Here is a 26,074-nt window from a genome sequence, read left to right on the forward strand (position 1 = left end):
CAAAGCCACAATGACATCAGTATGTCTATTTTGTGTTTTCAGGATTTTGGTCTTTCAGGATTTTGGTCTTTCAGGATTTTGGTCTTTCAGGATTTTGGGCTTTCAGGATTTTGGGCTTTCAGGATTTTGAGTTTTCAGGATTCTGAATTTTCAGGCTTTTGGTTTCAGGATTTTGATTTTCAGGCTTATGATGTTTCAGGCTTCTGAATGGGAACCATCTATATATATATATATATATATATATATATATCTATATATATATATATCTATATATATCTATATATATATATCTATATATATATATCTATCTCTATATATATATATATCTATCTATATATATATATCTATCTATATATATATATCTATCTATATATATATATCTATATATATATCTATATATATATATCTATCTATATATATCTATATATATATATATATATATATATATATATCTATATATACAGCTATATATATGTATATATCTATATATATATATCTATGTATCTCTCTCTGTCTCTCTGTCTCTCTCTGTCTCTCTCTGTCTCTCTGTCTTTCTCTCTGTCTCTCTCTGTCTTTCTCTCTGTCTCTCTCTGTCTTTCTCTCTGTCTCTCTCTGTCTTTCTCTCTGTCTTTGTCTCTCTGTCTCTCTCTGTCTTTGTCTCTCTGTCTCTCTCTGTCTTTGTCTCTCTGTCTCTCTCTGTCTTTGTCTCTCTGTCTCTCTCTGTCTTTGTCTCTCTGTCTCTCTCTGTCTTTGTCTCTCTGTCTCTCTCTTTGTCTCTGTCTCTCTCTGTCTTTGTCTCTCTCTCTCTCTGTCTTTGTCTCTCTCTCTCTGTCTTTGTCTCTCTCTCTCTCTCTGTCTTTGTCTCTCTCTCTCTCTGTCTTTGTCTCTCTCTCTCTCTGTCTTTGTCTCTCTCTCTCTGTCTGTCTCTCTCTCTCTCTGTCTTTGTCTCTCTCTCTGTCTTTGTCTCTCTCTCTCTCTCTGTCTTTGTCTCTCTCTCTCTCTCTGTCTTTGTCTCTCTCTCTCTGTCTTTGTCTCTCTCTCTCTCTCTGTCTTTGTCTCTCTCTCTCTCTGTCTGTCTCTCCACACACACACACACACACACACAATATAAAAACACCAACTCAACACAGTGGGGAAGGGGCCAATTTAATTTTCAGTATTTTGTGGTTTCTTCATTATTGCATTTCAACATTTTGGGTTTTCTGTCAAATGTCTTGCCCCCAGAGATGACAATATTGTTTCCTTTGTCACTCACTTGACAGCTGTGTATCTAAATAACACAGGTCATTCAGTTTTTTTTCAATCTAAATTTCATTTAGCTAGTTTTTTTGCACATTTGACACACAGCTTAAATATGGATCTAGTCACATTTGACACATATACAGCTTAAATATGGATCTAGTGAAACGGTATAGATGTTTAGTTGGTGAATTTGTCCATTTTGGCTTCTGTATTCAGATATAAATTTGCAGATTCTGCAAATTTGAGTACTTGAATGCTTTTGCATAATGTAACTTCTTCATGCTCTCTGTAGTCTCAACAAACGGCAACATTCTTGTAATCATGTTTACCATTATTTTTCTGTAATATTTGCATAAAATGCTACTTTTGAAAACAATCTATGTACTTTTGTGGAATTTTCCTTCCTTGGGCCTCAGCTGAAAGTGCTGTAGCTCAGTTAGACATTTCAGATCAACTATTGTCAAATATATAAAGAAAAAGCTAAAACAAAATGATTATTGTATACACTGAGTCATTTGTCCATGTATAACAAGTTTTTGAGTTCCTTATATTGGCCTGCACAGTTGCTGTATTCATTAGTCACTCAGTAACAGGTATATATTGGAATAGCAGAGACTAATATGGTTGGCTGTAATACTTGGGTCCTCCGGGGTCAGATTTCCTATAATCTGCATTAGAAGTGATGCGTTTTTTCTTTTTTTTTCTTTGTCAAGGAGTCAGCTGATTTGCTACTTTGAGGTCCAGGGAGTATATTTCTTGAGGTGGGAGCTATGAAATTTATGCTGCTAAAAGGTAGTGTCTATGTAAATTGGGGACTGACTAGTGACTAGCTAATTACTGATATTGGAGGAACATGGTAAGCCTGTGATATACTGCCCTGCCTCAGCAGTTTGCTGATGGTTTGAATGGGAGAGTTAAAAAGATCATTGAAAATGTTTACCTTGTATATGTGCTTTGTACTCGAATGCTAGCTAATTATTCTGACCTTGCATTGTTTTTTTTTTAGCCAATAAATCATTTAAAATATACTTTAACTTTCTGTTTTGCCTTCTGACAGATTGTTCTGTATTTACATTGTGCTTTTCTCCATTTTCTTTTTCAGATTTATAGGCACTCCATTAGCAAGACTTATGAATATTAAAGAGAAAGTACGGTTAAAAGCAACACCCAACCCAGTCCTTGAAAAATTTTATACATCAACAGCAAAACATCCAAGACAGGTAACGAGTTTCTACATTCACAAGATGTTGGATTTTACTCACTGACAGGGAAGGGAATGAATTGTGCTGTCACATATTAAATTTAGTAAATGCTTAAAGCTGTAGTCTCTGCAGGGTCTGATGCTTTTGGTCAAATAAATTTGCTAAATGTACATTGTGTAAAGCGTATTCTTACAGAATCTTAAGGTAATGTGCAGAAAAGCTGCAGCAGCACTTAATATTTTGAGTAATAGAAATTAGTTGCTTCATTTTTTTTTCTTTTGGTTTAGCTGATCACGTGGCATTGTCCTCCCCTTGATGTTTATAGTATGTCTGACCCAATAGGTCATAAACGCAGCTGTGCAGGTATGATTTGTAGTGCAGTCTGGTATTTTGAATTGCAGTAGACCAGGAATTTAATATGTGCAAAAGCTTGACTATATTCGAGGTATGCATTTGTTGTTTTTATCAACACTTAACTGTAAAGCTTGAGTACTTTAAGTTTTGTGGAAAGTTGGTACTTAGTAAAGGTGTCATTTGCAAGAAATTGGAGAACTCTTAAAGGGGCGAAGTACTTTGGAAAGGAGTATTCCAGGCTCTGAATTAAATCCTATTTTTTCTTGCATCACTTGTGTCAGAGGAAATCTTTGGAGGTATCCTGGCAGCAGTTATACAGCAGAATAAACAAACGTAAAAGGAGTAAAAGGAGAAAGGTAATTGTACTGAATGTTCAACAGTGTTGTAAGATCTGCATAAATCATCTTAATGATGCTACCACATAACCTGAAACATTTAATAAATGTAATTTAATGTTAGACGGATTTCCAGAACTTTTAGATAAGGGTGTTAGGCTGCTTTATGCAGAGGGATGTATAAATGAAGTTATTTGATAAACAGACTAGATTAGTGTCATTTTATTTACCCAAGATATATAAACGTTTGGATGACTTGCCTGCTAGACCTGCAGTGTTTGTTAGTACTATATTTGAAAAGGTGTCCAAATGATTAGTGCTTATCTTAATTTGTTTGTGTCTTTCGGCTTTCCTCTTAATGACACTGAAAAATACTTTTTTTTTTAATTGGGAGTGCCATTCTTTATTTGCAAAAAAATTAGAGGATTTATGTGGGAATACAGTGTGTACTGGTTGACAGTGGATGTCACTAGTCTTTATACTAGGAATGAGCATAAGTTTGGCATACAGGCAACCTTGCAGTTTTTTTTTTAAGGATTCTCTACAGATAAATTTATTTTTGTGACTTGATATATTTTTAAGTAGTGATTTTTTTTATGTTTGAAATGGTATTTAGCCAGTTAAAGGGGCTGCATTGGGAGCCCCCTTTTCCCCTGCATATTTATTCATGGAGCTTTTTGAAAGGGAATAATTTATTCTAAAAAATTTTTCAGCAGGTGGTTTGTTGTTTTTATTAAATTAGTGGCTCGATACTTATAAGGGAAAGACTTTGATTCTAAAATGTTTGTGGATGAATTAGGGAAGAGTAGGTTCAACTTTCACATCTTTTTTTTTCTCATGTCTGTTTTTGGTATACTTGGTCAGCCTGTATTTTCTTTGTTCAATTAATTATACTGTTTTCAACATGACTGCGGTGGTGGTGCTGCGGTAGCGTTGTCGCCTCACAGTAAGACGTTGCCCCGTTCAGTTTTCAGTTACAGCGTCTTCTATGTGGCGACATCCGTAAATGGGCGTTCCTTCATTGAAGGCTGTGCATCAGGCCCGGCAAGTCGGCACGTAAAAATCTACTGCCAGTCATTAGCGGACCGGAGTTCGCTGTGGCGACCCCTAACTGGGAAAAGCCGAAAGATGCCACAACAACTGTTTTCAACATGAACATTTCATTTTATCTCTCCCTAAAAGTGAATTTCATAGAGGTAAGTATCTGTGTTCCTTTAGAAAAAATTTCTTGGTAGAAAACCTCTACATCAAAACATTTTTATAAGTTTAAGGCTATTTTAGTAGTGTGGTTTATAAGCCTTGTTGGCAGGCATCTACCTCGTCTCATTCTGAGTTGTGGGGAACCAATTCTGTGCAGTCTTGGGTTCCTAGAGTAGGGAACCTTAATGTTGGTTAAAAAAAACGTTAATTATCTAATGAGATTGTCAGTAGTGTTAGAAAGTATTGGGAGTATTCTGTTGAATGCTATTAGATGTCCCTGTTACTTATTTTATATATGGGAAACCAAGCTCCTTTTCTGTAAGAATAAAAGAACGCACTTAAAATATAAAAAATGCAGAAAGAACTAGTCCTTCAGCAGTGCATTTTATTAAAATACATAGAAGTAACATCAAGGGGTTAATAGTCTGTTTTAGAAAAAGTTGGGAGGAATGTTAGATGTTTAAGTTCCTTGAAAAATCATTTACATCATAAGGTATGAGTGTTCTCTTAAAATTTAACTCTTTGACTTCTAATGGTATGAGCAGTGGATGTAATTAGAAAATATTTTTAAATAGCTAGTTATTTTGATCAGTTTATAGCTTATGACATTTTCTTTTGTATTTGTATGTTTGTGTGGGTTGATGGATTCCCCTTTTTAACATTGGTTTGCCTTTTTGATATTTGTTAGAGATTGGTAGATGCCAGATAACTGTGGTTGCTTCAGAGTTGCCATTAAAAATAGACTAGTAATACTGTACCTTATACGATTTGTTTGGTTCGGCTTTTTCTCAGGTTGGGGAGAGCATTTTTCTACCTTCCTTTTTAAAACTCTAAAAATGTAAGGTACGTTTTTGGTGGGCGGCAAAGTGCAGCACATGAAAATTGTACTGTATTTCATTTTTGCCAGTTGCTTTGAGTGCGCCGGTTGCTTAAGTTCTGGTTAACAGAGTTTACTGTGTATGTAATATGTGAGAGTCTTGGATTTCATCTGTCATGTAGAATGAAAATCCACGGAGGAAAACTGTAAAGGTGACACTGGGGGTGGGGGGTTACAAGAGAGACCAAAAAAGCAGAAATGTGCCAGTTGTGATGATTTGAGAAAGGGGAAAAACAGGGAATGGAAGTTTGTAAAGTAAACTTCAGTGTAACCAGGAAAATCCGCAAACCTGGTTGCCTTTGTAACAAAGGGTGACTTTCACACTTAACAGCATCAGTGATGGAAAAGTGGTATACTGGAAACTATGACAAAGATACAGAAACAAAATTAGATGGTGGAAGTAATGTGAAACTCGGTGTATAAACCAGTAGTGTCTGTCAGTTATGTCTAAAGATTGGTAGCATAGGTAATATAGAGCATCTCGTACAGCATTTAAATTTTGCCTTGGCCAGAAGTTTATCAAAAGAGAGTAAGTCTCTGCATGGTGAGTACTGCCGAAGCATGGTTTTAGGGAGGGCAGTTATCAGGGTTATAGATGGATTTTAACTAGCTTGGTGTATACTGGATGCTTTAGATTGTACTTTTTAAGGCAGTACAGTGGTGAGTTCTGTATGAGAGGTTTGCTGCAAACTTTGCTACATTATTGTAGCATATCTCTGCATATAGGACTTGGGAGAAGGAGGTTGGACTGGGCAACTGTTTTCCTTGCTGCATTACTTGGTAATGGATTTCACCAGTAAAGAAGTCCCATTTATTTCTTTATTGCTGATGTTCATCTCACATTGCTGCAGTCCTTACACTTGGGTAGTCCGCTGTCCTCGGTCGGCCCGAATATCAAAGTATAAGGCTGACGTCAGTCAAGGCGCATTAGACTGACATCAGGACGTCAGGGTACAAATGCGCATGACCGACGTCATATCCTCAGTCTTTTTTGCCGCATGGTCCGATGCAGAAGCAGCGTTGCAAGTGCCGGTTGGCGTTCTGAAATTTTTCGATGAGTTTCAGACAGAGTCAAAGTTGGCTAAGTACCCCGTTGGGGAATATTTTAGTTTTTTCTTGCCTCAGTGGTTTACCGGATGTCAGAAAAAGTGAATAACTGTATTTCTTGTGGGAAACAGATACCGCATAGAGATTATCATACTTTGTGTATTCCTTGCTTAGGGCCTGAGCACGACGTTGTTGGGTGTCGCTTTTGTGCTAGATTCAATAAGCGCACTATTAAGAGAAGGTTAGATTGTGCCAGGTTAGTCTTCGGGAAGCGGTGCAATTATAATATGCCGTCGGATGCTCCGACGCCCGCTTCGAAGAAGCGCAAGGACAAAGCAGCTAAGCCTAGACAAGAAGAACCGTCTGTACCGGACGCCGGTTCTTTAGAGGTGTCGGTGGAGCCGGGGGTTCCGCCGGAGGTTTCTCTGGAGTCCCAGGGGGAGACTTTGTTATTGCAGGATGTGGCCTCTCAGGAGGCAGGTCAGGCTGAAGGGGCCTCTCAGGTTACTGTACTCCCTTCCCTTCCTAGGGTGGTTAGGCCCTCTCCTTCTGTTTCCAAGGCTTCTCCCAGAGGCAGGCCAGGTTTAGCTTCAGTTGGTGTCACCCCTAGTTCTTCAGGTTCTGTGCCCAAGAAGCATATGCTTAAAATGGCAGAAGATTTGATTACTTTGATTAGAGGTTCTTTGCCCCCTCCTGATAAGAGACCTAGGGTGGAACCTGAGTTGGGGAGTTTTGAGCAGGTTTCGGATGTTTCAGAGTCTTCGGCTGAAGACTTGCAGGAGTATTCTCCTTATTCTGATTCTGATGTGGATGATTCTACTCCTTCTGCTTCTCCTCCTGAAGATTTTTCTTTTTCAGAGACCCTTCATTCCATGAGGGAGCATTTTAAGTGGGAAGGTCAGGACTTCTCTGATTCCAGGAAAAGGCTTAGGGAATTTTTGTTTTTACCCCAGCATAGGCCTTTGGCTATACCTCCTGTTCTGGATGTTGTGGAAGATGTGTTTGCAGAGGCTTCTCTTAATCCTGATTCTTTGCCTCCTGCTCCTGTTAAGCCGGATAGGTATTACAGGGTGCCTGAAGCTCATAAGTATCTTTTTAAGAGTCCTAGGGCGGACCCAGAAACTGTTAGTCAGGGGCCTAAGGGTGTTAAGGCTTCTGTTAAAAATCCGGTTCCTCCAGATAAAGAGGCCAGGGCTTTGGATAGATGGGGAAAGAAAGTCTATACTTCTTCCACCCTAGCTATGAGGGCTTTGAATTGCCAGTTTCACATGTTGAAATACCAAAACTATCTGCTTTCTCAATTGAAGTCTAAGGTAGATGCTCTGGCGGAAGGTATTGACTGTAAAGAGTTACAATATTTAGTACATGTTTCTGAACAGGTGGGTAAGCATTCTTTGCAATGTGGTTTTGATGCTGTACAGGCCTCGTCTAGGGTGGCTGCCACTGGGTCAGTTCTTCGCAGGCACGCCTGGCTGAGGGATCAGAATTTGTCTGACCATGTTAAGACAAGGATTTTAGATGCTCCTTTACAATCTGATGTGATGTTTGGTTCACCTGTTGAGGCAGTCTTAAAGAAAATGGAAGACCAGGCTAAGTCTATGCAGACTGTTAAAGATTTTTTGCAGGTTCAGCCTCCGAAGTTTAGTAGAAATTGGCCTACCAAGGGGTGGACGTATCCTTCTTATGATTCCCAGTCTAGGGGTAGATCTAGACGTGGTAGGGGCAGAGCTCAGGGCTCTTTCCGGCCTAGAACAGGGAGTTCACCTGCACAGTCTTCGGGTGAGGGCAGGGGTCAGTCCTTTCGTAAACAGACCCAATGACCTACCTTTTCAGCTGCCAGAGCCTTCTCGTCTGGCAACACTTTGGGAGGAAGGTTGGCTCTTTTCAAGGAAAATTGGAGTTTAATTACCCAAGACAGATGGGTATTGGATATCATACACCAAGGTTACAGGTTTTATTTCCATACCTTGCCTCCTTTCAAAGGCATGCCAGACGTTCCTCCTCAGCAAAGGATAGAGGCTCACAAACAAATTTCTCTGTTACTTCAGATAGGGGCCATACAGCCGGACCCTATGCCAGAAGTGGGCCTAGGATTTTATTCTCGCCTGTTCCTAGTACCAAAGAAGGGGAACACGTGGAGACCAATTTTGGATTTATCTATCCTCAACACTTATCTGGACATTCCCAAGTTCAAGATGTTGACGTTACAACAGCTTTTACCTCTGCTGGGCAAAGATCACTGGATGGTAACTTTGGATCTCAAGGAGGCTTACCTTCATGTTCCTATCAGACTGAGTTGCAGAAAGTATCTGCGTTTTCGGGCTGGGACTTCTCATTATCAGTTCTCTGCATTGCCCTTTGGCTTATCTACTGCCCAGAGTGTTCACGAAAGTTCTGGCTCCAGTGATAGCTTTCTTCAGGCTAAAAGGAATACAGATCTATCCTTATTTGGACGATTGCCTGATTCTGGCTCAAGGAAGGGACGAGCTTCTTCATCATTTGGAATATGTGATAGCAGTGCTAAGATGCCTGGGGTATTCTGTGAACGAAATAAAGTCCAGTCTAGTACCCTCTCAGGACATGTGCTTTCTGGGTGTAAGACTGAATACAGCATCTCAGATGGCCTTTTTGACCCCGGACAAACAAAAGAATCTTTCCCTTTACTTTCATCAATTGTCTCATCAGTCCAGGCTGACTGCAAGGACAGTCCTTCAAGCCTTGGGGTTCATGGCATCTTGTATTCTGGTGCTTCCCAATACCAAACTGCATATGAGGAAGCTACAATGGTATCTCAAAAACGTATGGACACAGCACTGCCAGGATTTGGACACTGTCATTCAAATAATACCTTGCATTCAAAAGGAATTTTTGTGGTGGGCTCAGGAATGTCACCTAAACAAGGGACTCTCTGTGACCCGGCCAGAGGCGAGTCAGATTCTAACGACAGATGCCTCAGACAAAGCTTGGGGAGCTCATCTAAATGGAAAGTGGATACAAGACAAGTGGCCTGCCAGACTACAACATCTACATATCAACTTGAAGGAGATGTTAGCAGTCCAGTTTGCATTAATAGCTTTCAAGGATTTACTTCTTCCAGGGCAGGTGTTGATTCTAACAGACAACACAACTGTCATGTGGTACATCAACAAACAAGGGAGAACACATTCTTATCCTCTATGCAGGCAAGCAATGATTTTGTGGGAGACTGCTCTCAGTTTACAGCTACATCTTCAGGCAAGGTTTCTGCCGGGAGCACAGAACTCCTTAGCAGATGTGTTGAGCAGACGAATTATGGATCCCCACGAGTGGAAATTGGATCCTCATGTATTTCGGAAATTGACAGTGTCATGGGGAACTCCAGACATAGATCTGTTCGCTTCTCCACTAAACCACCAGCTGCCAAAGTTTTGCACGAAAAGGTTTCATCCCACAGCTTGGAAAGTGGATGCTCTTTCTTTCAATTGGAGCAATCTTCATGTGTATGCCTTTCCACCTCTGCCTCTCCTCCCAAAGGTACTTCTGAAGGTCAGACAGGACAAGCCAAAGATGATTTTAGTAGCTCCAGATTGGCCTCGACAGCACTGGTACCCATTACTGAGAAGTCTGGTACGGGAGCCTCCATGGCCTTTGCCTTCGATTCCACACCTGTTGTCTCAGGAGGACAGTCATTTACTCAATATCAAGCTTCACTCTCTTCACCTAACAGCCTGGCATATTCTGTTTTGAACCATAGAAGGTCTCAACTTCCACAGCAAGTTTTGAATGTTATTTTGGGAGCTAGAAGGCCTAGTACAAGGAAAGTGTACGCAGATAAATGGAAGAGATTTTTATTTTGGAGTGCAGCAAAGGATTTTGATGTTTCTGAGCCTAATTTAAGTATGGCTCTTCAATATATTACTGAGTTACTGGACAAAGGTTTGTCCTTCTCTTCTATTAAGGTTCATGCTGCAGCAATTTCGGCTCACTATGATTGTGACCCACCATTGTTTTCTCATCCTTTGTTCAAGCAATTTCTTAGAGGGGCAAAGAATATAAGACCCCCACGTAGAGCTCCTATTCCTGCTTGGGATCTCAATTTTGTGTTGGAGAAACTCACTCTACAACCTTTTGAGCCTGCAGCTACTACCAAGTTGAAATATTTATCATGGAAGACTGCTTTTCTGTTGGCCATTACCTCTGCAAGAAGGGTTTCTGAATTGCAGGCCCTTATGGCGGTTGAGCCTTTCTTAATTTTCCATAAGGATAGGATATCTTTGTGTACTAATCCTTCCTTTATGCCTAAAGTGGTTTCTAGTGTGGCTTTAAACCAAACTATTCATTTGCCTACTTTTTATGCAAATCCCCAAAATAAAGGGGAAAAGATTTTGCATACTTTAGATGTACACAGGCAGCTGCGATATTATTTGAGCAGAACTAAAGGGTTCAGGCAGTCTCAGCAGTTATTTGTTTCTTTTGCTTTGAGTTCTCAGGGCAAGCCTGTGTCAAAACAAACTATTTCTAAGTGGATTGGGTTTTGCATTGCTTTCTGTTATTCCCATCATGGCAAGGAGATTCCAGCTGGGATTAGGCCTCATTCCACTAGGGCTACTGCCACTTGACAGCTTTTAAGGGGTGGCAACTAAAGATATTTTGGAGGCAGCTACTTGGAGTTCAGTGCATACTTTCTCTAAGCATTATCACCTTCCACTTTACTCTAAATCTAGGGCTGGTTTTGCCACTGCTATTTTACAGGGCATTTTGGCAGCCCCTGCTTCTCTATAGTTTTGCCATCCTCCCTTACCTCTGCTTTGGGATTCTACCCAAGTGTAAGGACTGCAGCAATGTGAGATGAAGAACATAGTACAGTTTTGTACCTACCATAAATGTAGATGTTCGAAGATCCACATTGCTGCAGTCCAATTTACCCTCCCTCCTTCCCCTCTGTAGTTAGAGGCGGTTGTGTGGGTTGGGTTGTATATATTGTGTATTTTGTATATATGGTATATATTTTTAGTGCAAGGGTGGTTGGTTGGTTGTTTGCTGTCGTTTGGTTTTGACCTTTATTTTAGGGTCTTCTGACATCTGGGGCAAGAAAAGACTGAGGATATGACGTCGGTCATGCGCATTTGTACCCTGACGTCCTGATGTCAGTCTAATGCGCCTTGACCGACGTCAGCCTTATACTTTGATATTCGGGCCGACCGAGGACAGCGGACTACCCAAGTGTAAGGACTGCAGCAATGTGGATCTTCGAACATCTACATTTATGGTAGGTACAAAACTGTACTTTTTTGACTTGCTGTGTGAGCTGACCAAATTTCAGATTTTTATTTGTGGTTGCACCTAATTTTGTTTGGGTTTCATTTTCTGTGGTAGTATTTTTGGTTAATGTTATAAGGATGTTTTAGGTTAGAGAATTTTGTTTATGAATACCATTCATTTGCTTTTCTTACGGTTTAAGAGAAGGTTTGCATTGATTAGCAAGGATTTGAAAAAAGAAGAGGATGATTGGTTGATTGGAGTCTTAAGACTTGCTGCAGTGCAGAGAAGGATGGAGTCATCAGCATACTGAATGATGGTAGCTTGTTTGGTTGCTGAATGGAGCTTGCTTATAAATATTTTGAGTAGACGTGACCAAGAATTAAGGCTTTGGGGGGATACCTGCAGGGACTGGAAGGAATTTTGAGATGGTGTATTGCCATTTTTACAACCTGTTTAAGGTAGCCATCAGAATAGCATAGTTTGTGAGAGGCCAAGGGAGAAGAGTTCATGCAGTTATTTAGGATGAGAGTTTGAAATTCTTTGGATTTGTCAGAGAAGATGGATGAGACTAAATGAACTGCAGTTTGCATCATTGCTGGTATTAGTGAAGTGAGAAGAGCATCTCTGTGGTTATTGGACAAAAGCCTTGTTGGGACTGTGTGCACCACACTACCAACAGTCTACTCTGAGCTGTGTGCAAATACATCTTTGTAGGCTTTTTAATAAGGAAGAGAGCATTCAGGTAGGTCTGTAGTTAGAGAGTTCTGTTGAACTTGCATCCTTGTGAAGATTTTTTCCAGAGGGTTGAGATATGGATGTCTGTAATAGAATGTTTAATAAACATGAAGACAAGGTAGGCCAGTGTGTCTTGACATTTTTATGTCATCACCTGGAAGTTTTTTTTGCAGCTGGACTTTGATTTTGGAAATTTGTTTGGTTTTTAAATTAGGGACAGGTTTTAAGGAGAAGGATATTGTGAGGTCATTTAACGGAATATGTTATAGGGGAAGCAAGAGGAAGGATATCTTTCACAAGAGATGAAACCGACTGGGTGAAGGATTGTTGAACTGGGTGGTAATGTCATTGCTGTTCACTAATGGTGTTGGTGTGGTTTGACAGTGACCAGTTTTCAGTGATGACCAGAAGAGCTTTTGGTTTTGTTGGTTTGTTTTTTTTTCTCCCGTTTTAATACAATGTTTGGTACTGTTTCTGAGATGTCTGAAGTTTTGCTAGCTGCTTTGAGATTTGTTGTGTGACCTTTATTTCCAAGTTTTGTCCCCGATGAGTATAAGTTGTTTGTTTTGTTTGCCAAGGTGCTGGATTAGATTTTATCCATTTGTGCTCTGATGGGAGCCATTTAATTTCATACGTTTAGAAATTTTAGAAATATTTTGTTAAATTCTGAGACTGCTTCCTCAAGGCAGTTTTTTAAATGTGTCTCTCCTACTTAGCTGACTATTGTAAATAAGTTTGTACTTGGAATTTGTTGAGGTTGTTTATCTCCTTATGTTGTAGTTGTATGTGGATATTGTTTTGCTGCCTTATAGCAATGGTAAGATGATGATACTGGGGGTGGTTTCAAATTGCTTTCAAGTCTGGTGTTCTACTTTGCTTTCTAAAACAGTTTTAAACCATTACTGGTGTGGACTGGAGTTCCGCTGTGGCGACCCCTAACCCGGGAAAAGCTGAAAGAACAACTGGTGTGATCCCAGCTAAACTGTGCATGCTTTGATTTTTGGCTTCCTTAAATGCTGAAAATTACCTTTTGTACACTGACTACACCTGCTAAATATCAACTGCTTTAGGTAACTGGAAATGGTGATACATGACGACGATTGCTTAGTAATTTGCAGTTTGCAGGAGGTCCATATATATGGTGGGAGAGTGGCTGTACATTTTAACTCTTGGTTTCATATAATTCTAAAGGAAATATTTAAATTGAGAATTGGCAGCAGTCAGGTACAGATTTTGTAGGCAATTGTTTATATTAGGACATACCAGGATGTGCAGTAAGCAGAAGCATAGCTTGTTCAATCAATGCCCTGGGCTGGTACTATGAACTAGTGCCCCACCCCCCCCCTCAGCTCTTTAAGTGAAAAACAAAACAAAAAAAACACTTCACTGTAATAAGCCAGTTGCCAAATTGTAAGGAATTTCCTTATTACACTTAAATATACATCCCCAGCTCTTCCATTGAAGAGCAAAAAAAAAAAAAAAAGACAGTGTTCATCGCGTTACACTGTTGCAGTCATCACATTTGGGGTAGCCCTCAGTCGGCCTGAATACCAGACACATGGAGCCTGAAGCAGCAGCAGTTTGCACGAGTGCCGGTCGGCCGCTACCTGAGTTTTCTTCTACCGAATTGAAGTCTTCTAAAGCTAAGTACCCCATTGGGATCCTTTTTTCTTGCACTAACTGATTTCAGAAAAAGTTAATTGTCTCGCCTGTGGAAAACAAATACCACACCAAGACTTCCACTCTTACTGTGTCACTTGTTTAGGCCCATACCACGACGTCCCTAGTCTATGTTCGTGTTTCACTGTTGCAGTCATTACAATTGTGTTATCCTGCTGGCAGGCTACCCGCAGTCGGCCTGAATTCCAAAGTCCTGGTCCGGCGCCAGCTGTTGTCGCCTCCTCCATGACGTCGGTGCGCCAGGTGTATAAAAGATGCAGCCGACGCCATTTTCTTCAGTCTTTCTTGCCGCGCAGTGCCCAAAGCAAAAGCAGTTCGCAAGTGCCGGTCTGCCGACTCCTCAGATTTTCAAGTTAGAATTTCAGATCCGAAGTCTTCATTAAAGCTAAGTACCCCGTTGGGGAAACTTTTTTTTGCTCCAGACCGATGTCAGAAAAAGTTAATTGCATTTCTTGTGGGAAGCAAATACCTCATAAGAATTTTCATTCTTACTGTATTACTTGCCTAGGCCCTGACCACGACGTTGCTAGTTGTCGGTTTTGTGCTAGATTTAACCAATGCACTATTGAGCGTCAGTACAATTTTGCATTTCATTATTTTGGCAGAAGATTTAATTATATAATGCCATTGGAACAGCCGACTACCGGAATTTATAAAAAGCGCAAAGACAAAAGGACAGGCATCAGAGGTCCAAAACCGATGAGGCTTTAGCTAGGCCAGTCTCCTGTTCTCAGTGAGGCACTTTCACAGCCCCTGATGCCTGCTACCTCAGAGCCATAGGCCGCTTCCGACTCCCACGTGGAGCCGGCCTAGGCTGCTGGAAACACAAGGTATTGGAGCCTCAAACTATTCCCTCAGATGGGTCTGGAGCCGCTGAGCAGGCATCTGCTTCTGAGGGTGTTTTCAGGCCTACACAGTTATATGTAAAAACGACTTCAGCTTCAAAGGCAAAGACTAAAGCACCTCTAAAGACAAAGAAACAAGTACAACATTCCCCTGGACAGGCCTCCAGCCATTTTAAGCATCTGTTTTTTTAGGCATGAAGACCTAATTACTTTGATCAGGGGTTCCCATTCCCCTCCAGATAAAAGACCTAGGCAAGAGACAGAATATGAATCTTCAGACCAGGTTTCCATTTCCTCTGATTCCTCTTCTGAACAGGGATACTCTCTTCCTCCTTATGAGGATTTGGATGCTGAAGAATCTCTCCCTTCAGCCTCTCCTCCTGAAGATTATTCCTTTGGGGAGACCCTGCATACTGTGAGAGCATTTTCATTGGGAGAGCCAAGATTACTTAGAATCTAAGAAAAGGCTCAGAGATTTTCTTTTACTACCTCAGCACAGGCCCCTTGCTATTCCTCCTGTTTTAGACGTAGATGTTTTTTTTTTTTTTATAGAGTCCAGTCTCACTCCCGACTCTTTACCACCAGCTCCTGTCAAGCCAGACAGATACTACAGGATTCCTGATTCACATACATTTCTTTATAAAAACCCTGCTGCTGACCCAGAAACTATATCTCAGGGTCCCAAAGGGGTCAAAGCGTCCACTGCAAAAAAACCCTATCCCCTCTGATAGGGATTCAAGGGCTCTGGACAGATGGGGGAAAAACTTATACTTCTGCTACCTTGGCTGTAAGGGCCTTAAATTGCCAGTTTCATATGCTTAAATATCAACTATCTTATGTCACTACTAAAACAGAAAATGTTGACAAATTCTGAATGTGCAGAAAACAAAGAAATGCAGGATTTATTGCATGCGGCTGAACAAGTGGGAAAGCATACTTTGCAATGTGGTTTTGATTCCCTGGGGGCCTCCTGCAGGGCCGCTGTTAACGGGTTCTGTCATTAGGAGGCATGCTTGGTTAAAGGAACAGAATCTGCCTGATCATGTTAAAGCAAAATTATTAGATGCTCCATTACAGCATGACACCTTGTTTGGTGTTAAAGCAGAAGAGGTGTTGAAGAAAATGGAGGACAAAGCTAAATCTATGCAAACAGTCAAGGATTTCTTACAGGTGCAACCTCTCAGATTTAGCAGGAACTGGCCTGCAAAAAATTGGTTCTTTCCAGTGTCAGGCCACAAAGAGGTAGATAGACGCCCCAGAGGCAGATCCCAGCCCCAGAGCTCATACAGGCTTAAACAATGGGGTGCTTCTACCTCCATTAGCAGAGAAGATAAATCACAGCCATACAGGAAACAGTCTCAATGACCTTCCCCTGCCAGCACCACGCACTTATCTTCTGGCAGCCCCTTTAGAGGGAAAACTAGCACTTTTTTCACAAATTTAGCACATGATCACCCGGGACAAATGGGTTCTGTTCTCAAGGCTACAGGTTCCATTTTTACATCCTGCCAAGGGCAAACGGAATGCCAGACCTGCCATACGATCAATGGGCAGAGGCTCAAAAATAAGTTTCAGCCCTCATGGACATGAGGGTCAATCAGCGAGTGCCACAACAAGAGCAAGGGACTAGGATTTTACTGAAGACTCTTCTTGGTACCCAGAAAGGACAATGCATGGAGACCAATACGGGACCTGTCTATTCTAAACTCATTTCTGGATATTCCGAAATTCAAAATGTTGAGACTGCAGCAGCTTCTGCCCGTGCTAGGCAAGAAGGCATGGCTTGTGACTTTAGACCTAAAAGAGGCATACCTGCATGTCCCAATCTGACATTCATGCAGAATATCCCTCAGATTTATAGCTGGCTCAATGCACTAGCAATTCTCTGCACTGCCCTTTGGCTTATCTGCTGTGCCCAGGGTCTTCACAAAATGCCTGGCACCAGTAATTGCATTTTTCAGACAGAGGAATACAAATTTATCCTTACTCGGACAATTGCCTTATTCAAGCAGAGAACAAGGACATTTTACTACAGCATGTGGCATTTGTAAAAAGATTACTATCATGCCTAGTGTACACAATAAACAAAAAGAAATCAAAACTAGTACCCTCACAAGAGATCATTTTCCTGGGTGCAAGCTTAAATACAACTGCCCAGATGGCTTATCTCACGCCAGACAAAGACAACTGACTACTTATTTCAAAATGTTGGCAACAAAAACCCAGTTATCTGCAAGAAAAATTCTGCAGGCTTTGGGCTTCATGGCATCCTGCATTCTGCTAATTCCATATGCAGGACTGCATATGAGGAAACTACAATGGTATCTAAAAAGTGTTTAGGCTCAACATTGCCACAGCCTAGAAACAGTAATTACACTCACTCCCTGGTTGCAACAGGAGTTTCGATGGTGGGCAGAGGCCTGTCACCACAACAAGGGACAGCCTTTCACTTTACCCACAGCTAGGCAGACATTAACAGATGCATCAGATTATGCCTGGGGGGCCCATATGGCAGGAAGATGTATTCAGGGCACATGGTCCGCAAGCCAAATAAATCTACATATCAATCAAAAAGAGATGCTAGCTGTTCAAAATGCCCTGACAGCCTTCAAGGATCTACTTCATCCAGGACAACTATTGATAAAGATGGACAATACTACTGTCATGTGGTACGTAAACAAGCAGGGAGGCACACATTCCTACCCCCTCTGCAGACTAGCCATGACTTTGTGAGACATAGCATTGATTTGCCAAGTACATCTGCAAGCACAATACCTGCCAGGAAATTTAAATTCTCTGGCAGACTAAGCAGAAACCTAATGGATCCCCATGAGTGGAAATTGGATCCACAAGTCTTCAGTATGATAACAAGGAAGTGGGGATGTCCGGACATAGACCTATTTGCCTTGCCTCACAACTGCCAACTACAGAAATTCTGCACAAGGACTTATCACAAGCTAGCATGGAAAGTGGATGCTGTATCTTTCAGCTGGAAAAGTATATGCCTTCCCCCACTGCCTCTCCTCCCATGGGTACTCCTAAAGGTCAGACAAGAGAAGGCAAAAATTATACTGATTGCCCCAGACTGGCCCCGCCAGCACTGGTACCCATTCCTAAAGAATGTCTCAATGCCCAGCCTGGACATTGCCTCAAATTTCTCACTTATTGACCCAATAAAACAGATCCTGCACAGCCATCTCAGGACATTAAACCTGGCAGCATGGCGGATAATGTAACCATTCAAAACACTCCTCTGTCTAAAGCAGTGATGGATGTTATTTTGGAGGCCAGGAGGCCTAGCACCAGAAAATCTTATGCAGGAAAATGGAAAAGATTCTGTGCTTGGAACCAGGCACAAGGAATTGACACGATTGTACCAAATATTCCTCCGATTTTACAATACTTAACTGATGCTGGACAAAGGCCCATCTTTTTCCTCAATTAAGATTCATGCTTCTGCCATTTTAGCTCACTACAATACAGAACCTCTATTTTCTCATCCATTACTAAGGCAGTACCTCAGAGGGGCCAAAAGCATAAGACCTCCAAGGAGCGCACCAATGCCTGCATGGGACCTAAATTATGTCTTGGAAAAACTCGTACTGCCTCCTTTTGAGCCAGCCACTACAGCTGATATAAAATTATCTTGGAAAACAGCACTGCTCCTAGCAATAACCTTTGCAAGACTAGTCTCAGAGTTACAGGCACTCATGGCTGTGGAACCCTTTATCATTTTCCATCAGGGTAGGGTTTCTGAGGACAAACCCGACATTTATGCCTAAGGTAGTGTCCAGTGTGGCCCTGAATCAAACAATTCATTTGCCTACCTTTTATCCAAACCCACAGAATAAGGGGGAGAGACTTCTACATTCTTTGGACATTCACACGCAGCTACGCTTCTACTTGGACAGAACCAATGCTTTCAGAAAGACTGAGCAACTTCTAGTGGCATATGCTGCAGGATCACAAGGAAAGGTTATCTCAAAGCAGACCATTTCAAAATGGATAGGCCACTGCATTTGTTTCTGCTATTCACAGCATGGCAAATCAGTGCCTAAGGGCATTAGGCCACATTCAACCAGAGCAGCAGCCACTTCAGCAGCCTTCCTCAGAGTAGTACCAACCAAAGACATCTTGGAGGCTGCGACTTGGAGTTCAGTGCATACTTTTACAAAGCACCATCACTTAGCTCTCTACTCTAAATCTAGAGCAGGCTTTGCCACTGCAGTTCTGCAGGGCCTCATAGCCTCTCCTAATCCTATTTAGCTCCAGCCGCCCAGTATTAGCTTTGGGATTCAACCCAATTGTAATGACTGCAACAGTGAAACACGAACATAGTACAGTTGTGTACCTACCATAAATGTAGATGTTCGAGTGTATTCACAGTTGCATTCCAGGTTACCCACCCACCATCCCTCTTTTCTTTGCTGGGCCTCATCTGTTCTTCTCTATTCTATACAACCTATGTGGTCTATTTGCTTATAGATGAAGGTAGAATTTTACTTTACTGCATGCATGTTTATTGGCATAAATTATCCAACCCTTTTGGGGGCACCTGACATCTGGGGCAAGAAAAACTGAAGAAAATGGCATCGGCTGCATCTTTTATACCCCTGGGGCACTGACGTCAGGGAGGAGGCGACAGCAACCGACGCTGGACCAGGACATTGGAATTCAGGCCGACTGCGGGTAGCCTGCCAGCAGGATAACCCAATTGTAATGACTGCAACAGTGAATACACTCTGACATCTACATTTATAGTAGGTACACAACTGTACTTTTCTGTGCTTTGTTCAATGCCAGAACTATCCGTTGTCGGGCCTTTATTGTAGCCAGATATTTTCGCTTACAGTTCTTGAATTCTGATATGGCTTCGGTAAGCCATCCAACAGCAGATCTTCCGAAAAAATGTAAAGATAAAGACAGAGACAGACTGCACAGGTCCAAACCTACCACCGACGCTTCTGTTAAGCTAGTCTTATGTTCTCCGGTCCTCATGTGCTTTCGCAGCCCCTGATGCCCACTTCTGTTGATTTGCAGGCCACTACAGAGACCCTTTTGGAGTCTGGTATGCCGCAGAACTCTTCTTTGACTAAAGATCATGTGGTCATCTCAACCTTGGATGAGTCTGGAGCCGCAGAGCAGGCACCGGCTTCCGAGAAAGTCCTTCACACTACCGAATCTGACACAGACGTATACTTTCGCGACTATCTTTCTTTCTAAAACTACCGAGTTTTTTAGGTCCAGGGTATGAACCACATCCAAGAAATTGACTACCCACCCTCAGGTGCCTGCTAACTTGCCTCAGTCTCAAATGCTTAAAATGGCGGAAGATGTCATGCTGATAAGGGGAAGGCAAGTTACCCCCTCCAAAACAGAGATCTGTACCTGTAGTATTGTCTGAACAAGAGTCTGAATCTGACGCATCTGAACATGAAGACATGAAACCCCTCTCCACTTAACAGGATTCTGATGCAGAGGATTCCATTCCTTCAGCCTCTCCCCCAGAGGATTTTTCCTTTGGTGAAATCCTGCATACCTTAAGGGAGCATTTCCAATGGGAGAGTCAGGACAGTCAGTCTAAAAAGAGACTCAGAGAATTCCTAGACCTTCCACAACACAGTTTTGGCCATCCCCCAGTCCTGGATACTGTGGAGGATGTTTTCCTAGAGTCCAGCTGGACTCCTGACACCCTTCCTCCTGCTCCTAGAAAGCCAGGCAGGTACTATAGAGTCCCTGACTCTCTCAAATATCCTTTTTAAAAATCCTACAGCTGACCCTGAGGTGATTTCTCAAGGGCCAAAAGGAATTAAAGCAACCTCTTCGAGTTCCACCCCCTCAGACAGGGTTTCCTGAGCATTGGACAGATGGGCTAACAAAGTGTACACCTCAACTTCTCTTGCTGTTAGGGCACTAAATTGTCAGATGTTCTTCGTGTTTCACTGTTGCAGTCATTACATTTGGGTAATCTGCTGGCAGGTTGCCCTCAGTCGGCCTGATTAACAAAGTCTTGGGTCCTCCGGTTGCTGTCCCTTCTTCCATGACATCAGGTCGTCAGGGGTATAAAACATGCAGCCGACGCCATTACTCAAGTCTTTCTTGCCGTGCAGTGCCTGAAGCAGAAGCAGTTCGCAAGTGCCGATGGGCTGTCTCCTGTAATTTTCATTTTTGAGTTTCAGAACCGAACCGGAGTCTTCAACTAAAAGCTAAGTACCCCATTGGAGAAACTTTTTCTTGCTCCTTACCGATGTCAGTAAAGGTTAATAATTTTATTACTTGTGGGAAGCAAATTTGTACTGTATTCCTTGCCTAGGCTCTGGCCATAATGTACCTTGCTGTCGGTTTTGTGCTTTAATCAGCGCACTATCCGTCGTCTGTACATTTTTGCTTCTAAATATTTCCGTTCTCTGTTTAATTATCCAGAAATGATGTCGGCCATCAGACTACCGGAATACTGAAAAAAACGCAAAGAAAAAGACCAGGGACAGGCCGTTGAGGTCCAAAACTGCCGACGACACTTCTAAGCCAGTTGCCAGTTTGCCGGTACTCACTGAGGTGCTTTCGCAGCCCCTGATACCCGCTACTTCTGATTCGCAGGCCTCTACTGAGACCCTTTTGGAGTCCGGTATGCCACGAGATGCTTCACCTGTGGAACCCGCGGATGTCTCTACATTGGATGGGTCCGGAGCTGCTGTGCAGGCACCGGCTTCTGAAGGTGTATTCAGGCCTACAGACTTGCATATTAAACAGACTCCACCTTCAATACTAAGGCCTAAATCTCGATCTATGTCTAAAAAAACGACGCCTAGGCCTCATGTGCAGGCCCCTATGCCTAAAAAAAATGATCAAAATGTCTGAAGATTTAATTACTCTAATCAGGGGTAGTCAACCTCCCCCTTCTAAGAGGCCTAGGGCTGAACTTGACTGTGAATCCTCTGAACAGGACTCTGTTTCTTCCGACTCTTCTAATGACCTGGATTTGTCCATACCTACTTATGAGGACTCTGCAGAGGATTCCATTCCCTCTGCTTCTCCCCCTGAGGATTTTTCTTTTGGGGAAGCTTTACATACCTTAAGTTAGCATTTCCACTGGGAAAGTCAGGATTTTTCTGAATCCAAAAAGAAGCTTGGGGATTTCCTCCTTCCTCAGCATAGGCCTTTGGCTATACCTCCTGTGCTAGACATTGTTAATGTGTTTTTGGAATCCAGTATGGTCCCTGATTCCCTGCCTCCGAACCCTAGTAAACCAGACTGATACTACAGGGTTCCAGAGTCCCACAAATTCCTTTTCAAAAATCCTGTTGCGGACCCTGAAACCCATTTCTCAGGGGCCCAAGGGCATTAAGGCAGCTTCTGCTAAAAACCCTACCCCTTCTGATAGAGATTTCAGGGCGCTGGATAGATGGGGTAAAAAGGTTTATACTTCTGCATCCTTGGCAATCAGGGTTTTAAACTGTCAATTCCATATGCTAAAATATCAACAGCATATCATGGGACTGCTTAAACAGAAAATGTTGATTTCTGACTGTGTGGAAAATAAGGATTTACAGGATTTATTGCACTCAGCTGAACAAGTTGGAAAACATACTTTGCAATGTGGTTTTGATTCTTGAGGCCTCTTGCCAGGCTGCTGTTAATGGGTCTGTGCTTAGAAGGCATGCTTGGCTTAAGGAGCAATCTCTGCCTAATCATGTTAAAGCAAAACTGTTGGATGCTCCTTTGCAACAAGACAGTCTGTTTGGCAATAAGGCTGAAGAAGTTCTAAAAAAGATGGAAGATAAAGTTAAATCTATGCAAACTGTGAAAGATTTCTTGCAAGTACATCCTCCAAGATTTAGTAGAGACTGGCCTACTAAGAACTGGTCCTTTCCAGCTCCTTCCAGAGCCACCCAAGCCAAACCCAGACACTCCAAAAGCACCAGATTTCTGTCCCAATGGACTTTCAGAACTAAGCAGTGGGGTGCTTCCACTTCCAAATATGGAAATTACACCACCCTATGGTAAACAGTCTCAACGACTTTCCTTTAAAATTACCGAACTTACCTCTCAGCTGCCCCTTTGGGAAGAAAACTGGCTCTTCATGCAAAAAATTGGCAAGTTATAAACCAGGACAAATGGATTTTAAATGTAGTGTCCCAGGGATACAGATTTCATTTCCACACATTGCCAACTCCAAACCTGCCCCCAAATCAGTGGGCAGAGGCTCAGAAAGAAGTACTTTCCCCCCTAAAGATGGGGGCTATTCATCTAGTACCAGAAGAGGAAAAGGGACAAGGTTTCTATTCCAGACTTTTCCTGGTACCCAGAAAAGACAAATCATGGTGTCCAATTCTGGACCTGTCTACTCTAAACAACTTTCTGGACATTCCAAAATTCAAGATGCTGACTCTTCACCAGATGTCCTTCAAGGATGTATCTGCAGTCCTTACATATGGGCTGTCCTGCCTCAGACAGCCCTTCGGTTGGCCGGATTCCAAAGTCTGGGTCCGGCGTCGGCTGACGTCGCCCTCTCCCCGACGTCAGAGCACCTGGGGTATAAAAGAGTCAGCCAACGCCATCTTCCTCAGTCTTTCTTGCCGCGTTTTGCCCGAAACAGAAGCAGTTCGCAAGTGCCGGTCGGCCAGCTCCTTTAACTTCAGCTACCGAAGACTTCAAAAGCTAAGTACCCCGTTGGGGACTCTTTCTTGCCTCAACCGATGTCAGATCAAGCGCTTAAAGTTAATAATTGCTTAACTTGTGGGAAACGAATACCTCATAAGGATTTCCATTCTTACTGCCTCCCCTGCTTAGGCCCAGACCACGACGTCTCGGCCTGTATAGCCTGTGCCTCCTTCAACCGACACACTTAGGCGTCGGGCAGAGTTTGCAGAGGAATTTTTTGGGGCTAGTTACTGTTACAATATGCCGTCGGAGACTCAGACTTCTCATTTAACCAAAAAACGGAAGGACAAGGATCGACACGCGGACCGTGGTTTCGGCTGAAACCACACCTAGGCCTACCGCTAGTGTCTCTGTCTCGGCTGAAACAGAGTCCTTGGTACTTCCGACCACCGAAACCGCACAACTGACAACCTCTGCCCCGGAGGCCTCTTCTGAGTCGGTTATAGAATTTCCTTCAGAAACCGGTGTTCAGGAAACATCCGACACCTTTTCCCTAGACAAAACTACACCAGCTCGTGGAGCAGCCAGGCCTCCTGCATCCATGTCCATAAAGGCATTCACAAGGGCTAAAGCTGCAAAACAGCCAAAATCTATGACTCCCAAGGCTATTCCTCAGGGATCCACTACAGGTTCACAGATTTTAAGTTTAGCTGAGGACCTTATTTCCTTTAATTAGGGGCTCTCAGCCACATCCAGACAGGGGCTCTCAACCTCCTCTAGACAAAAGGCCCAGGGTTGAGCCCTCTGATCCCCAGTCCTCTGATGAGGCCTCAGATGGCTACCAGGAGGAGGCCTTTACGGCCTACGAGGATTCTGATGCAGAGGAATCTATTCCCTCTGCCTCCCCTCCTGAAGAGCTGTCCTTTGGGGAGACCCTTCACTCCATGAGAGAGCATTTCAAATGGCAGGGCCAGGATTTTTCTGATTCCAGGAAGAGATTAAGGACCTTTTTGCATTTACCTCAACATAGACCTTTGGCTATTCCCCCTGTTTTGAATGTCATTGATGTGTACTCTGAGTCTAGCATTACCCCTGACTCCCTTCCTCCTGCTCCTGTCAAACCAGATAGGTACTACAGGGTCCCAGACTCTCATCATTTCCTTTACAAGGCCCACTCTGCTGACCCTGAAACTATTTCCCAGGGCCCTAAAGGGGTTGCAGCTGCCACTACTAAAAATCCACTCCCCTCCGAAAGGGAGTCCAGGGCTTTAGAGAGATGGGATAAAAAAGTGTATACTTCCACTCTTTCTATGAGGGCATTAAATTGTCAATTCCATATGATACAGTACCAAGAGTATTTGTTAGATGAATTGCATAAAAAAACGTCTTCACCTGAACCCCTAGATCGCAAGTCACTTCAGGATCTGGTACATAACTCCCAGCAGGTTAGCAACCATTTCTTGCAGTGTGGTTATGATGCATTGGAAGCTTTATGTAGGTCAGCAATGACAGGTGCAGTCATACGTAGGCATGCTTGGCTGAAGGAACAAACTCTGCCAGATCATGTTAAAGCAAAGCTTCTGGATGCACCACTGGAAAAGCAAAAGTTATTTGGTTCCACTGCTCAGGAGGTCTTAAAGAAATTTGAGGAAAAGGCTAAATCTGTGCAAACAGTCAAAGATTTTCTCCAGGTCCAACCACCAAGATTCAGCAGAAATTGGCCCTCTAAGAATTGGTCCTTTCCAGGCACAGAGAGATTTCAAAGAGGAAAGAACAGGCGTGCCAGAGGTAGAGGGCAAGCTAGAGGCTCATACAGAGGACGGCAATGGCAGCCTCCTAACCAGAGAGGTAGTGCAGGACCTACAACTGCTGCACAGGGACAGACTCAAGTGACTTTACCTTGACCCCGCCAACCAGGGCTCAATTGGAAGCACCTTTAGGCGGAAAGCTATCTTTATTCTCAAAAAATTGGCACAGTATTACAAGGGACAAATGGACACTGCAAATAATAGACAAAGGATACAGGTTCCATTTTCATACATTACCAAAAAGAAAAGGCATGCCAAACCTGCCACCGAATCAAAGGGCAGAGGCTTTAAAACAAATTTCCAACCTATTGCAAATGAAAGCTATAGAAAAGGTTCCTCGCACAGAACAAGGCCAAGGATTTTATTCCAGACTATTCCTTGTCCCAAGAAAAGAAAAACAATGGAGGCCTATTCTCGACTTGTCCGCACTGAATACTTATCTCATTGTGCCAAAATTCAAAATGCTGACCCTCCAGCAACTCCTTCCCATGCTGGGCAAGGGGTCTTGGCTGCTAACTCTAGACCTCAAGGAGGCATACCTGCATGTCCCTCAGACAAAGTTGCAGAAGACGCCTCAGATTTCCTGCAGGTTCAGAGCATTATCAATTCTCAGCACTGCCCTTTGGCTTATCTACTGCACCCAGAGTATTCACGAAATGCCTGGCATCAGTAATTGCACACTGCAGACTCAAATATACCCATATCTGGACGACTGCCTTATACAAGTGGACAGCCAACAAACTTTGGTAAAACACTTGAATTATGCCATCCGCCTACTTCAGGCTCTGGGATATACAGTCAACATTCACAAATCGAGACTTGTTCCATCCCAAAGGATAACTTTTCTGGGTGCGAAACTAGATACAACCACCCAAATGGCTTTTCTCACGGAAGAAAAACAAAGACA

The 26,074-nt window shown here is 42.6% G+C and overlaps 1 protein-coding gene across 1 annotated transcript in view; it reads left to right on the forward strand.

Annotated features, from left to right (window-relative positions):
* The window catches only part of CERS2 (ceramide synthase 2), a 1,576,758-nt gene that overhangs the window by 318,701 nt on the left and 1,231,983 nt on the right, over nt 1–26,074 (forward strand). The window contains exon 4 of the mRNA XM_044080039.1: nt 2,345–2,462. Coding sequence (XP_043935974.1) covers nt 2,345–2,462 — 118 coding nt within the window. The remainder of the gene's footprint in view (nt 1–2,344; nt 2,463–26,074) is intronic.

This window comes from Protopterus annectens, chromosome 8.part0 (assembly GCF_019279795.1).
Source record: "Protopterus annectens isolate FY-2018-M chromosome 8.part0, PAN1.0, whole genome shotgun sequence".
Classification (NCBI taxonomy): domain Eukaryota; kingdom Metazoa; phylum Chordata; order Ceratodontiformes; family Protopteridae; genus Protopterus; species Protopterus annectens.